This window comes from Bufo bufo, chromosome 4 (genome assembly GCF_905171765.1).
Source record: "Bufo bufo chromosome 4, aBufBuf1.1, whole genome shotgun sequence".
Classification (NCBI taxonomy): Eukaryota; Metazoa; Chordata; class Amphibia; order Anura; family Bufonidae; genus Bufo; species Bufo bufo.
This window is the reverse complement of record NC_053392.1, coordinates 184585136-184601452: the sequence shown is the minus strand read 5'-3', so window position 1 is coordinate 184601452 and position 16317 is coordinate 184585136. Positions and strand designations below refer to the sequence as shown.

General features: G+C 43.7%; 1 protein-coding gene across 1 annotated transcript in view; it reads right to left on the bottom strand.

The window, feature by feature from the left end:
- NMD3 (NMD3 ribosome export adaptor) overlaps positions 1 to 12287 on the bottom strand; it is a 47943-nt gene extending 35656 nt beyond the window's left edge. Inside the window, exons 1-6 of the mRNA XM_040428172.1 lie at positions 12148 to 12287; positions 10160 to 10213; positions 9007 to 9141; positions 6949 to 7045; positions 1824 to 1904; positions 1523 to 1651 (exon numbers count right to left, since the gene is read on the bottom strand). Of these exons, the coding sequence (XP_040284106.1) occupies positions 1523 to 1651; positions 1824 to 1904; positions 6949 to 7045; positions 9007 to 9141; positions 10160 to 10203 (486 nt within the window). The 5' untranslated portion in view covers positions 10204 to 10213; positions 12148 to 12287. The remainder of the gene's footprint in view (positions 1 to 1522; positions 1652 to 1823; positions 1905 to 6948; positions 7046 to 9006; positions 9142 to 10159; positions 10214 to 12147) is intronic.
- Positions 12288 to 16317: the final 4030 nt, after the last annotated feature.

The window sequence follows — 16317 nt, the reverse complement described above, 5'->3', positions numbered from 1 at the left end:
GTATCTTGCCCGCATCTATGCGTGAAGCTTTAGTTGTAGTGATTCCAAAGCCAAATAAGGATTTAACTCAACCCGAATCTTACAGGCCCATTTCTCTTTTACCAAACGATGTCAAAATACTAGCTAAAGTACTGGCCAATAGGCTAAATAAGGTCATATCTCCGTTAATACACAAAGACCAATCTGGGTTTATGCCAGATAGAAGCACAGCCGTTAATCTTAGGAGATTGTTTCTTAACATACAAAGACCGGTACACACAGGGGGCTGTCGGGCCGTGGTGTCCTTAGACGCTGCTAAGGCCTTCGACAGTATAGAATGGAGTTATCTATGGGAAGACCTAGCGGCTATGGGTTTTGGTAATGGTTTTATTTCCTGGATACGGTTATTATATCATTCCCCAGTTGCGAGAATTAGGGCGAACGGGATGCTCTCTGGATATTTCCCTCTACATAGGGGTACTCGGCAGGGATGTCCCTTGGCACCCTTGCTATTCGCAATCGCCATTAAACCTCTTGCTTGTTTGTTGCGTACATTGTCGCACTGGCAGGGTTTTCAGGTGGGTCATCGGGAAGAGAGAGTTTCGTTGTACGCGGACGACTTGCTATTATATGTAGGAGACCTGCAAAATTCCATAGACAAATCCAATTCCATTGGATTTGGGACTTACTCCGGACTCACCACTAACTGGGATAAGTCCACAATCCTTCCATTAGATCCACTACCAGCCTCATTAGATATTGGAGGTTTACCTTTACAAGTGACTGACAGATTTAAATATCTAGGGGTGATGCTGACTCCATCCCCGACTGACTATATGAAGTTAAATATAGAACCACTGATTGCCAAATTTATCACTAAATCTAATACTTGGTGTAAATTGCCTTATTGGTCGCAGTAACCTCATAAAAATGGTACTTATGCCTCAGTTGTTATATCTTCTCCATAACTCCCCAGTCTGGATCCCACAAAGTTTGTTTTTTAAAATTCAGGGGATTTTTAGATCCCTAATTTGGAAGAAAAAGCAACCGAGGATAAGTATTGAAACGTTTCAAAAAAAGTAAAGAGAGGGGGTGGTTTTTGGGACAACTTCAATCAGGTGGAGTTTTTAAATCCTTTACACAGTTGCAGGAAGAGTTTAACTTGCCCAACACAGCATTTTTTCAGTTTTTACAATCAAGGCATGCGTTTCAGGCCCAATTTCCCAAGGGAGTGCAGATTTCTGACTCTCCCTCTGTGATTAAGCATTTATTAAATGGCTCCTCCACTAAAGGCCTCATATCTTTGCTTTATAGATACATTATTGATACTACCTCCTCTTCTACTACCATTAGGACAAAGGCCCAGTGGGAGAAGGATCTTGGAGTGCTGTCCCAGAAACAATGGACAGATATTTTTCAGAGCTCCTTTGGAGGAGGAAATCAACTCTGATTTGTGGTCATGGTCACCTACTCCATTTTTCCTTTGCGCCACCTTTAAAACATCTCCCCCTGTGTTTTTAGAGAAAACAGTAGCCTTTCTTACTTTCTGGCGGACCTGGACCACAGCTTTCCAGAAATCCTTTGCTTCCACTCTATGGCAGTCATCACACATCTGTGACAGTACCACATAGTCAACTACAAAGACTTGCTGAAGGATTGCGCCATTCATCACCTGTTGGAAAACGAACAGTGTGAGCCGTCTATTAAATTGCTGCAGACGTGCAGACCTTCTCCAATTACAGATGCCATTCTGAAGAACACTCCAAATGGCTGCTGTCACTTCCAAGAATCTAGAGAGAGGTGAGAAATGTCTCTTACCAGGCTCACATTTCTGGTTTACCTACCTCCTTCTGGATTGTTAATTTTACTTTCAGCCTCTTTGAATGGGGTTCAGTCCATATAAAGCCAGCATCGATAAGACGTACCTGCATTAGAATGATACCAATATAATCAGTGTCTTAATATAGTACTTAAAGGGGTTGTCTCACTTCAGCAAATGGCATTTATCATGTAGATAGAGTTAATACAAGGCAATTACTAATGTATTGTGATTGTCCATATTGCCTCCTTTGCTGGCTGGATTCATTTTTCTATCACATTATACACTTTTCGTATCCATGGTTACGACCACCCTGCAATTCAGCAGAGGTGGTTGTGCTTGCACTCCCGCAGTCCCAGCCACCAGAGGCTGATGCTTTTTCCTATAGTGTGCAAGCACGACCACCACTGATGGATTGCAGGGTGGTCGTAACCAGGCGAAACGAGCAGTGTATAATGTCATAGAAAAATGAATACTGCCAGTAAAGGAGGCAATATGGAAAAATCACAATACATTAGTAAATGCCTTGTATTAACTTTGTCTAAATGATAAATTCCATTTGCTGAAGTGAGACAACATGTTTAAGACAAAAACAACAATATTTGGGGTGCAGAAAGAAATTTTTGCTTTCTGGTTGTATGTGTGTGTGAATATAAAGGCCTCCCGCTTGTTAAGCTAAATTTACATGCAGCAATCATTCCCTGTTTAATGGGATGAATGATCACTACTACGTTCGTTCATCCCCATAGAGAGTCATTGTTTGTCAGCAGCACATTTTATTTACACTGAATTATGTGCTGACGAAAAACAATGACTTTATGTGCTGCATAAATGATAGGTATCTTGAACACAAGCGTTTTTCTTGCTTTTTGGGTGATCGGTAGCCAATTTACACAGAATAAAGACATTATACTTAGGAATTGCTCACACGAACGTATTTTTAGGAATTGTTCACACGAACGTATTTTGCGTTCCAGATACGGACCGTTTTATGCTTTCCATTCATTTCAATGGGTCCGCAAAGGATGCGGACAGCACTCCTGTTCTATTCGTGTCCGTTTTTCGGACAAGAATAGGCATTTCTATAATGGGCCTCCTGTTCCGTTCCGCAAATTGCAGAAGGCACACGGGCAGCATCCGTTTTTTTGCGGATCTGCAATTTGCGAACCACAAAAAACGGCACGGTCGTGTGAACAAGCCCTTAGGAGCATACATTCCCTATAAGGGAAGGGGGCGGGGGTTGCTGTATGTGACACAAGAGGAAAGATCACAGCTTGTGACGGCCTCCAGTGACACCATGAGGATATAGGAACGGTGCTACATATGATGATATTACCCCTTACCAACAAAAGAGGAGATGTGCCTTTGAGTGTCTTTTTTTTTAAATATAAGGGGTGAAATGATGAGTAATTGGACTTCTACACACCCCACCAGTAAACCAGAATATCTGGAGACCGCATGGCTCAAATGTTTACTGCCATCTGGATTGCAGACATTTTTGTTCTATTGAGTTCTGATGACTATGTGAAGCTATGTAGACATAGGCATCACCGACATGTATGATCTCTGCACATCCTAAAACTTTATTTTAGGCTCTGTTTAGCCGCAAACATGTATTTTTATGTATTTCTTACAAAATGTTATGTTTTAATGCAGGAGGAGCCTATGAGTGTAAAATGCTGGACACCATTTTAATAATAGGCCGGGTGTCACTGTCTACTATAGAAAATATAGGAGTACGGGGATTTGAAATGTTTGTCTTTAGTTTTATTTCTGTATGTCAAAGGTGTGAGAATTGTCCTGGCAGTGAAAGGTTTAATGATCCGATATCCTGTTTGCAGAACCTAATACATTCACCCACCAAATCCTGCAAACTGTAAATGTACATAAAGACAAGTAAAACACAAGGAAGACTTTCTGGATGAGAGATAAGAATGCCGTACTGGGTTCCAGAATCGGCCATGCCGATCCCTAATCTGTCTGGGTTTTACAAGGGGGAAGTGATATGCCCAACTGAAATGCTTTCCCTCCAGCAACACAAACAGTGGAGGTTGCCAAGTGGAAAAATAGAAGCACAGCTCAGAGGAATATGCTGGTCTATATACGTAACACAAACCAATCTGTCAGCCTCTCCTAAGCTATTCACGAAGAGACATTGCAGCATAGTCTGGTATACTCCTTGCAGACATCTGGGCCCGGAGAAACAAGAAGGAAGAGGTTTGTCTACTGCAGTGTTACTGTAGGTCTCCATCCAACTGGGATAAAACACACCAACCACATCTTACAATACAATAACCTGCACCACAGCAATACACACACAGTTAGGCCCCTTTCACACTGGCGAGTATTCCGCGCAGATGCGATGCGGGAGGTAAACGCATTGCACCCGCACTGAATACCGACCCATTCATTTCTATGGGGCTGTTCACATGAGCGGTGATTTTCACGCATCACTTGTGCGTTGCGTGAAAATTGCAGCATGCTCCTCTTTGTGCGTTTTTCACGTAACGCAGGCCCGATAGAAATTAATGGGGTTGCGTGAAAATCGCAAGCAAGTGCAGATGCGGTGCGATTTTCATGCACGGTTGCTAGGAGACGATCGGGATGGAGACCCGATCATTATTATTTTCCCTTATAACATGGTTATAAGGGAAAATAATAGCATTCTGAATACAGAATGCATAGTAAAACATCGCTGGAGGGGTTAAAAAAAAAAATAATAATAATAATTTAACTCACCTTAGTCCACTTGATCGCGGCCCGGCATCTCCTTCTGTCTCCTTTGTTGAATAGGACCTGTGGTGAGCATTAAGTACAGTTACAGGACCTTTGATGACGTCACTCCGGTCATCACATGGTACGTCACATGATCTTTTATCATGGTGACGTACCATGTGATGACCGAAGTGACGTCATCAAAGGTCCTGTAACTGTACTTAATGCTCACCACAGGTCCTATTCAACAAAGGAGACAAAAGGAGATGCCGGGCTGCGATCAAGTGGACTAAGGTGAGTTAAATTTCTATTTTATTTTAATTTTTTAACCCCTCCAGCGCTGTTTTACTTTGCATTCTGTATTCAGAATGCTATTATTTTCCATTATAACCATGTTATAAGGGAAAATAATACAATCTACCGAACACCGATCCCAAGCCCGAACTTCTGTGAAGAAGTTCGGGTTTGGGTACCAAACATGCGCGATTTTTCTCACACGAGTGCAAAACGCATTACAATGTTTTGCACTCGCGCGGAAAAATCGCGGGTGTTCCTGTAACGCACCCGCACATTTTCCCGCACCGCCCGTGTGAAAGAGGCCTTATAAAAGTTTAGCCACTGGTTTAAAAAAAATACATCTACACCAATTTCTAGCTAAAGGTTCAATTCTTAGGGCCCCGTGCTGTGATCAGAGGTCGGACAACTGTAAAGTCTTTAGGGAAGCACCAATAAAAACACGATTTTTACTTTTTCGCTACAGCTTTCCTTTACAGTTTAACTAACCTTTTATGTAGCTTTGTTCAAAACCATTCTAACTTCCGTAAAACTCATTTTTGTAATGTACTTTACAGACAAGCGTATTCAGCGCAGGAAGTATGCTCCACGTGGCAACAGTTTTTCGCGGAGTGAACACTGCTCCTCTGATGAGAGCTCACAGCATCATACCAAGTTATGATGCTGTACAATTTATTCCTTAGGGTCTACTGACGTCAGTATTTTTGTTTTCCAGATTTTCGTACTAATTTTTGGCAGATCCGGGTTTCCGCAAAAAACTTCTGTTTTTACCAATTGTACATCCACATCTGTTCTGTTTTTCCGCAAAAAACTGAAGGAGGAATATATGTTGCTAGGGTACTAAAATAAAATTTCTTTCTATTTCCTGGAAACGAATCCGCAATTGCGGATGACATATTAATGCATTCCGCATGTCATCCGCATTTTTGCAGACCCATTGACTACAATGGGACCACGGACCGCATTTTGCGAACAATAGTAGGACAAGCTCTATTTTTTTTTTTTGCGGTTCCGCATAACGGAATGGAACAAGGGATGCGGACAGCACACTGAGTGCTGTCCGTATTTTTTTGCAGGGCCTTTGAAATTAATGGGTCCACATCCCGTTCCGCAAATTTGCGGAACAGATGCGGATTACAAAATACGGACGTGTGAATGGACCCTTAAGGCGAGTCACATGATGTCATGACTACAGTTCAGTACACCCGCGGTGAGATGGGAATACACAGCCTCATTAACTGCAACTGTTTTACCGCCAAAATGGGAACCCGAATTTCAGGGTGCCTGCTTTGCCCGCTCTGCTCAGCTAAAGACTGCTGTAGGGTCTCCTGTACCAATGTGTTATGCAGAGAGTTTAGCTGAGCGGGCACAGCCAGGAGCAGCTATCTGTGCTCCTGCCAGTAGAGAGCTCACTACAGCCCCTATCCTGTAGAATCCCTACACCTCATACATGTCAGTGGTGTACCGAGTCCAAATAGTGAAAAGCGTTACAGACACCTTGAAATTCAGGGCCTATTTTGGCAGTAAAACAGTAAAATCAAGTAAATTACAAAATGAAAATGAGTTTGAGGGCATTTCAAATAGTTTTTAAAGGCTACGTACACCTTCGGAAGCAATTTTTGCTGATGATTACATTTTTCTCATTTTTGGCTAAAAATCATATATTCAATTGGCCTTTATTAAAAATAATGACCCATTCTGTAACAAAGGGTTATCTGTCTTACTAGCTGTGTGACTGGTACTTTCACTTTGTGCCGGTCATCTAATAAACCTTTTCTCTAAACTACTAAAGGTCATAAACACTTATTTAAGCCACATTCTTGTCAGTAAGATAAGAACTGAGCTATAATGAGTGTTCATAATGTCAGATGGTGAAAATAAGGAGCCTTTCAGCTCCCCAACTGATGTTGAAGAGAGAAAATCCTCAGGCTGCTACTAGAGCATCTCAGCTCTGTACAGAAAAAAGGGCTCCATATTTTTAATAAAGACCAATTGCAAAAATGATTTATCTCAAAATAAGTACAGTGCAATAATAAAAAAAATTGTCCCCAAGGGTGTACATAGCCTTTATGTTGCTGCGTCTATCCAGTAAGCAGAGAATTGCACGTGTCAGAAGAACACCCAGCATCCTCCAGTCATACCTTGCTCAAGGAAGCCTTCAGTTTTTTGAGACACAAGGTGAGCAGCTCTCTTGACTCCAGAGCACATTGGATCCATGTTCCTGGAGGTTGTAGATAACTAAACAATAAGAACAAAGATAGAACAGTCACTTACACAGTATTACTACATACTAATAGAGCCTTGCAGATGAACATTCATTTAAAGGGGTATTCCCAACTCAACCATTCATTGCCAAGATCAGAATACACATTCCATGAAGCGCCAAAAGGTGGCAGGATTATGGAAGAAGGCTATGCTACACTGTTTCTGTAGCTCTCCTTTAACACCTTGCCACAAATGAATGCAACTGTATGCATACTTTTGTGAACCATTCGCGCCAATGGATGAGCAGTTACATCCATGGGGACACAACGAGTTCCTGCATCTTCCACAGTGAGATCCGGTTGCAATAAACAGATGAGATCCGGCTTCAGTGGCTGAGACTGGAGGTAACGCCGATCCCGGCTGTTTAACCTCTTAGATGCCATTGGAGATTGCGATCACTGCATCTAAGGGGTTCAATGCGGATGCTTACTTTGGCAGCCAGGGAGGTCTAACAAGGACCTCCATGGCTGCTATCCTGGTACTATTAGGCACTGCCAGAGAAAGGGTCTAATAGAATGCCTGCCAATAATTCTTAACATGCATAATATACGGCAATACATATGCAATTTTCACAATAAAAAAATGCATTATTATGTATTATTATATTTAAAAAAATTCTTTACACATATAACTTTTACCACCACAACCATGATGACCCATTATTCAACCAAGTATCGTAAACACCTTAAAAATGTGTTAAGGGCAGAATTGCTATTTTTGCTTATCCTACCTCCCAAAAGTCGAATAAAAAGTGATCCAAAAATTATCAAAACCTCAAATTGGTACCAATAAAAACTACAACCTGTCCCACAAAAAAAAAATTCCCTCTCACATTTTCATTCATGGAAAAATGAAACAAAAATACAAATAACAAAAAAATATTTATGGTAATAAAAAATAAATATTTTTGTTAAAACAAAAAAATATTCACTTGGTACCTGCAATGGTATGGACCCAGAGAATAAAAGTAACACGTTATTTGAGGCTACTTTCACACTCGCATTTTGGGCGGATCTGGCATGGATCTGCAAAAAAGGATCTGTTACAATAATACAACCGCATGCATCCGTCATGAACGGATTCGGTTGTATTAGGCTCTATTCACACATCCGTAATAATGGGTTCGCATCCGTTCCGCAAATTGCGGAACGGGTGCGGACTCATTCATTCTCTATGGGGACGGAATGGATGCAGATAGCACAGATTGTGTCAAAGAAAACGGATCCATCCCCATTGACTTACATTGTGTGCCAGGACGGATCTGTTTGGCTCAGTTTCGTCAAGTGGACAGCGAAACACTGCAGGCAGCGTTTTGGTGTCCGCCTACAGAGCAGAATGGAGACTGAACGGAGGCAAACTGATGCATTCCGAGCGGATCCTTTTCCATTCAGAATGCATATGGGCAAAACTGATCCGTTTTGGACCGCTTGTGAGAGCCCATGATATTCTCACAAACGGAAAGCCAAAACGCGAGTGTGAAAGTAGCCTAAGCCGTGTCGTGAATGCCATAAAATGTAAAAAATAAATTTTATGGCTAATTATTTCATTGTCCCACCACAGAACAGGGTATAAGTATAGCCGCTGGAGTCCCCAGTGATCACGAGGACAGAGGCCTGTATTCCTGCAGCAGACACACATCCGTGTCCACAGCTCTTTCAATTCTATGAAGCCTCTTGAGCAGGGAAATACATGTTTTAGGCTACATGCACACGACCGTATGCCATCCGTTTTTTTTGCAGATCCATTGTAATAATGTCAAAAACGGACAAGAATAGGACATGTTCTATTTTTTGGGCGGGGCTACGGAACGGACATACTGATGCGGGGACAGAACACTGTGTGCTGTCCGCATTTTTATTAGATGCAGGGACCAAACAGAGCTCTGTGGGACATGCAATAGTCAATTCTTTAGCAAGTAGAAGGTTGATACCTACCGTTCACACTGTTTGCAGAAATGTACAGACACTTGCTTGGGGATCCCTTCACTGATGTCCACTTGTGTCCGTAAACAGGCCACACACATATTTGCAGGGTTTGGAGGGACTGGAACACCACACTGGCAACAAAGGCTGAAAAAACAATCAGGCAGATAACTAAATTATAAGAGAGGCGCCACATACCCCATGTTCTTTTAGGCTGGAGCTGCTTCCTGAATTTATATAAACTCAGCATCCGGACATCAGCCGTAAGTGAACTAGAAATTAAAGGGGTTTTTCAGGATTTAGAAAAAAAATTAAAATTGCCAAGACTTGGGAACTCTAGACTCAATACTTATCCACTAATTCCATTCCAGTCAAGCACTGCAGCTGTTCCAACGTTCCCTTCTAGTGCCAACTTACTTGCTGCAGCGATCACGTGCTGCACGTCATTCATGTAACAGCTGCAGCCAATCACTGGCCTCAGAGGTGACGCGCCATCCATGTTGGCATCGATGCCGAGTCCAGCGACTGGCTGCAGCGGCCACATGATTAGATCTATTCAGTAAGCAAACTGAGTAGAGCGGGAAGAGCCTGAGCTCTGAGCAGTGGATTGAGGAGTTGATTGTAGGGGTTGCTTTTAATAAAAAAAAATTCCATTATCTGCCCACGTTTTTTTAAATCCCTCTAATTACACTGATATTGTGATTTTCTAACCCAGACCAGGTGGGGCGGATGGTTGTAAATAGAAAAAGATACCAGTTTGTAAAATATCCCACATAGAGTAGCATAGGTCAAAGACTCCCACTGGAAATATACAGTATGTCCGAATATCTCCGAGGAAAGTGTACAACGAGCTGTTAAGGGAGGAGATGGAGGGCATGCGGGATGTGTCATGTTAAAGTGTTTGTGAGAATAATAACTAAGGCCTCCTTCACACCAATTCTGTGCGGCAGGTTTTTGGTCACATTTTTTCCATGCATTTCTCTCCCTATAGAACAATCTATAGGAAAAATGCCTGAAGAAAAGCACTGGATCACGGAGGCTATTCATTCATTCAGGTGCACGGACTGCACCATCATATGTGCATTCTCCAGGATATTGAGAGCAGCATAGCCAGTCTTGATAAGTCTCCCCCAAAGATTTCAGGCACTTCGGAATAACTACGTACATGTTCCCCTGGCTGCTTGTGGCTGGTCCCGTCATGTACTCCATCCTGATCAATCTGGAAAACAAGGAAACGTTCAGCTATTTACAGCTTGTAGAAATACTTCATATATACGTTACATTGTGTTGGATGTGCCCTTGATCAGAAAGCTAAATTCACCGGGTGACAAATGTTTTTCCACCAATAACTAAGAAACCTGGTTTAAAATGGTTCTGTACCCCTTTCAAAAATAATAACTAAGAAATGATGGCTGCTTTCTTCCACAAGCAGCGCCACACTGGTCCTTGGGTCGTGTCCGGTATTGCAGCTTAGCTTCGTTGAAGTGACTGGGGCTCAGCTGCAATACCATATACAACCTATAGACAAGTGTGGCGCTGTTGAAGGAAGAAAACAGATGGCGCCTTCCTAACGCTGAGCGACCTGCAGTGACGATGTGACGGCCACATATCGCTAAGGTTTGCATTCGTTTCTATGGGGCGACAGCACACAGATATCATCTATGCGGCCATTCCGCAAATTATAGAACATACCCCACTATTCGTGTTCATTCTGCGGACGGTAGGCAGTTGTATTAGGTAAATGCGGCATCCGTATTCTGCGGATCCATGGTTTGAAGTCCACAAAATACATACAATCACATGCAGCAGTACTAAAGCCGCCCATACAGTATCTCAACATCTATTTATGGGATTTGTTTCAAAATACACAAATATTTTACCAAAATCAATTTATTTTTTTAAAGAGGACCTTTCACTACAATAAAAAAATCTAAACTAAGTATACAGACATGGAGAGCGGCGCCCAGGGATCTCCCTGCACTTACTATTATCCCTGGGCGCCGCTCCGCTCTCCAGGTATAGGCTCCGGTATCTTCCGATTTTCGGCTCAACTAGGAGGAGCCTGCTCTTGTTCTCCTGGGCGTCCACTTCTCTCTCAGGTTATGAGCTGAGCACTGCGATTGGCCAGCGCTACAGCCTGGGAGAAGGAGACGCCCAGGAGAACAAGAGCAGGCTCCTCCCAGTCGAGACAAAAATCTGAAGATACCGCAGCGGCGCCCGGGGATAATAGTAAGTGCAGGGAGATCCCTGGGCGCCGCTCTCCAGCGGACTGCTGAGCAGATTTCACGGATTGGTCCTGATCTCTGTCACACAACCACAGTACCACCACTAACCATCCACTGCATCAGCAGCTGTTGTGAAACTACAACCCCCAGCATGCAGACTTAGGCTACATGCACACGACCTTATGTGTTTTCTGTATCCGTTTTTTTTTCTGTGCGGATCCATTGTAACAATGCCTAAAACGGACAATAGGACATGTTAGGGTCCATTCACACGTCCGTTTTTTCTTTCCTGATCTGTTCCGTTTTTTCAGGAACAGATCTGGACCAGATCTGGACCCATTCATTTTCAATGGGTCCTGGAAAAAATCTGACATTGAGCTGTCCGTTTTTTCCAGGACCCATTGAAAATGAATGGGTCCAGATCTGGTCCAGATCTGTTCCTGAAAAAACGGAACAGATCAGGAAAGAAAAAACGGACGTGTGAATAGACCCTTATAACTTTTTTTGCAGACCCATTAAAATGAATAGATCCGCATCCTATCCGCATAAAAACCGGAACGGACACGGAAACAAACAACGTTCGTGTGCATCATGTAGCCTTTACTCAGCTGTTCTTGTAACTCCCAGAGACGTAAAAGGAGGATTCTGGGAGTTGTAGTTCCAGAGCAGCTGAAGGTTGCCGATCTCTGCACTCATGGACCACTGCCGTTTTCCCTTACTGATTAGGAACAGCGGATTTAACTACTACATCATAGGGCTGAGCTCCCATCTGCAATCCTGACAGGTCAGTGATTGTAAAGGGATCCAGCAGATTTCTTCACCTGACAAGTATCACTAATGCAGCAGAAATGAGCCCCGCGATAAACTGAAGACCCCAGCATAGTATATGAAGCCTCCTACGTGACACTGCAAGGTAGTACATACTGACCGCTGTCACCGTCCTCCACTCCTCCTTCATGAACCGGCTACAGCCACCAGCAACGTGAAGGTCCGGGCCCGGAGCTCAGCACCATGTGGCAGGAGAGGGACTTCCGCATGACGTCACCGCCCGAAGGTCCCTAGTTCCGGGTGTCTCTAGCGCTGCCTGTTCTCACTGTGTGACTGCCAGGGCGGCCTGACCTGCAGGGACGGGACTACTGCTAGGGAACTGAAGGGGTTAACTGCTGGCACACTCGTACTTACTTACTGCAGTCTATGCGGCGGTCACAGTGCCCATAAAAGAAGCAACCACTCCACCACAGTATCCCATATGTACCCCATAACACAGTGCCCCTGTTGTAGCAGCCACTGCCCCTCATATCATTAGTCACAGTATCCCATGTGTACCCCATAATACAGTGCCCCTGTTGTAGCAGCCACTGCCCCTCATATCATTAGTCACAGTATCCCATGTGTACCCCATAACACAGTGCCCCTGTTGTAGCAGCCACTGCCCCTCATATCATTAGTCACAGTATCCCATGTGTACCCCATAACACAGTGCCCCTGTTGTAGCAGCCACTGCCCCTCATATCATTAGTCACAGTATCCCATGTGTACCCCATAACACAGTGCCCCTGTTGTAGCAGCCACTGCCCCTCATATCATTAGTCACAGTATCCCATGTGTACCCCATAACACAGTGCCCCTGTTGTAGCAGCCACTGCCCCTCATATCATTAGTCACAGTATCCCATGTGTACCCCATAATACAGTACCCCTGTTGTAGCAGCCACTGCCCCTCATATCATTAGTCACAGTATCCCATGTGTACCCCATAATACAGTACCCCTGTTGTAGCAGCCACTGCCCCTCATATCATTAGTCACAGTATCCCATATGTACCCCATAACACAGTGCCCCTGTTGTAGCAGCCACTGCCCCTCATATCATTAGTCACAGTATCCCATATGTACCCCAAAAGGCCTCTTGCACACAAACGTGTTTTCTTGTCCATTCTGGGGGGTTTTTACGGACCGTTTGCGGAACCATTCACTTCAATGAGTACGCAAAAAAAACGGAAGTTACTCCGCGTGCATTCCTTTTCCGTATGTCTGTATTTCTGTTACGCAAAAAAATGGAACATGTCCTATTATTGTCTGCATTACGGACAAGGATAGTACTGTTCCATGAAGGGCCAGCTGTTCCGTTAGGCAAAATATGGAATGCACATATACGTCATCCGTATTTTTTGCAGATCCGTTTTTTGCGGACCGCAAAATACATACGGTCGTGGGCAAGAGGCCTAACACAGTGCCCCTGTTGTACCAGCCACTGTCCCTTATATCATTAGTCACAGTATTAGGGTACTTTCACACTAGCATTATTCTTTTACAGTATTTAAATCCAGTAAAGGGGCTCAATACCGGAAAAAAACGCATCAGTCCCAATGCATTCTGAATGGAAAGCAGTCTGTTCACTATGCATCAGGATGTCTTCCGTTCTGTCCCTTGTACGGTATTTGACCAGACAAAATACTGCAGCTTGCTACAGTATTTTTTCCAGCCAAAATCCTGGAACACAACGGCACTTGCCGGATCCAGCATTCATTTCCATTAAAATGTATTAATGCCGGATCTGGTTTTCCGGTCTGCGCATGCACAGTTCTTTCTAGCTTTGAAAATATTTAATACCGGATCCGTTATTCCGGATGATACCGGAAAGACAGATCCGGTATTTCAATGCATAAGTCTAACGGATTCGGAAAAAAAAGATCAGTTTGCATACGGATACCCGGATCCGGCAGGCAGTTCCGGCAACGGAACTGCCTGCCAGATTCATCTAACGCTAGTGTGAAAGTACCCTTAGGGGTCATGCACACTAATGTATTATTTTCCGTGGCGTGTCCGTTCCGCTTTTTTTTGCAGCCTGTATATGGAACCATTCACTTCAATGGAGGCCACAAAAAAAAGAAAAAAACGGAGATGACTCTATGTGCATTCTGTGTCCGCATGGCCGTTCTGAAAAAAAAAATACATGTCATATTATTGTCTGCATTATGGACAAGGATAAGACTGTTCTATTATGGGTCGGATGTTCCGTAAAATGTAGGATGCACACGGCCGGTGTCTGTGTTTTGCAAATCCGCAATTTGCGGACCGCAAAACATCCAACAGTCGTGTGCATGAGTCCTTAGTCCTGATGCCCATGACCGTATCCGTATTTCAGTCCACAAACCACAGATCTGTATTTTTCTCACTCTCATGAACAGAAATGGCTATTCTTATCTACAATGGAATAGTCACACAGATCTGCAAAACATGGGCATGTGTGCATGGCTCCATAGAAATTAATGGGCAGTGTGCTATACTCCAAGAATGCGGCTGGCGCACTGAAGAGAGGTACGACAATGTGTATGAGGCCTTACGCTAATAGCCCCAATGTGCCATAGAAGCATTAGTAGCCAGAAACCCCTACATGGGTAACACCCATTTTCCCCAGACACATCAATTCCCCTACTTTTACTAGGAGTCTATTTTGGCCTTAGTCACCAGGGATATAAAGTCTTCACCCAATTGCCAAAAAAGGGTCATTATTTATTTGTTTAATCCAACACATAGCAGCCTGTATACTTACCCTCCTCAGTCCAGGCCAGCAAATGAGCCAAAAACCATAGCCAGAGCACACTGCAATTTTCAAAAATCGCCATGGACCAAAAACCGCAAAGCAAGTAAAGAAAAACGGAACAAAAAATAGATAAAAAAATGGCACTTTACTCCTGAAGCCAGTCATTGGTTGCAGTGGCGCAAGAAGATGGCTGTGCACACAAGGCATCCCAGAGATATTGATGAATTAAAACACATTTGTTTAGATGTCCAAAGTAGGGATCGACCGATATTGATTTTTTAGGGCCGATACCGATAATTTGTGAACTTTCAGGCCGATAGCCGATAATTTATACCGATATTCTGGGAATTTTCATTTTTGAGAAAAAAAAAAATTCCTACACAAATCTGCTGAAAATTAATATGTTTATTGTTAATGTGTATTTTTTTTGTTTATTGTTAATGTGTATTTTTTTTTTATAAATCTTTTTCATTTATACTTAATATTTTTGTGGTTTTTTTTTTACTAACTTTTAACCCCCTTAGGGACTAGAACCTTTGTCCTATTCACCCTGATAGATCTCTATCAGGGTGAATAGGATCTCACACTGTCCCTGCTGCTCTGTGCATAGTGCACACAGCAGCATGGAGCTGAACATGGCAGCCAGGGCTTCAATAGCGTCCTGGCTGCCATGGTAACCGATCGGAGCCCCAGGCTTACACAGCTGGGGCTCCGATCGGAGGAGCAGGGGAGAGGGGATCCTGTGGCCACTGCCACCAATGATTAATATTGGGGGGCGCACTGCGCCACCAATGAAGATAAGTCTATCGATCATTCATATACAGGAGGCGGGAGCTGGCTGCAGAATCACATAGCCGGCTCCCGACCTCTATCAGCGGTAGCTGCGATCCGCGGCACCTGAGGAGTTAACTACCGCGGACCGCAGCTATTGCTCATAGAGGTCGGGAGCCGGCTATATGATTCTGCAGCCAGCTCCCGCCTCCTGTATATGAATGAATGAAAGGCTTATCTTCATTGGTGGCGCAGCGGCCACAGCCCCTCCCCTCCTCTTATGTTCTATCCCCTCATTGGCGGCAGCGGCAGCAGCAGCACAGGGGGAGGAGACACTGCTTCCTTCTCCCCTGTGCTGCGGAGGGAACACAGAGAGCGCTGTCAGCAGCGCGTTCTGTGTTCCCCATACGTTATCGGTATATCGGCAAAATTGATGCCGATACCGATAACGTTCAAAATCCTCAATATCGGCCGATAATATCGGCCAAACCGATAATCGGTCGATCCCTAGTCCAAAGTTCTCCCTCCATATTGTTCAAATCTTATTTGCAGCTTCAGGAAACGTTTGGTGGAGGCAAATACTGCTAGGAAGATCTACAGATTATTAAATTCAAGGGTTCACTTAATGGCTCATGCACACGACCGTATGTATTTTGCAGTTCGCAAAACACGGATCCGCAAAAAAGATGATGTCCGCATTGCAACAGTTTTTTTTGTGTGAATCCATTGTAACAATGCCTGTCCTTGTCTGCAAAATGGACAATAATAGGACATGTTCTATT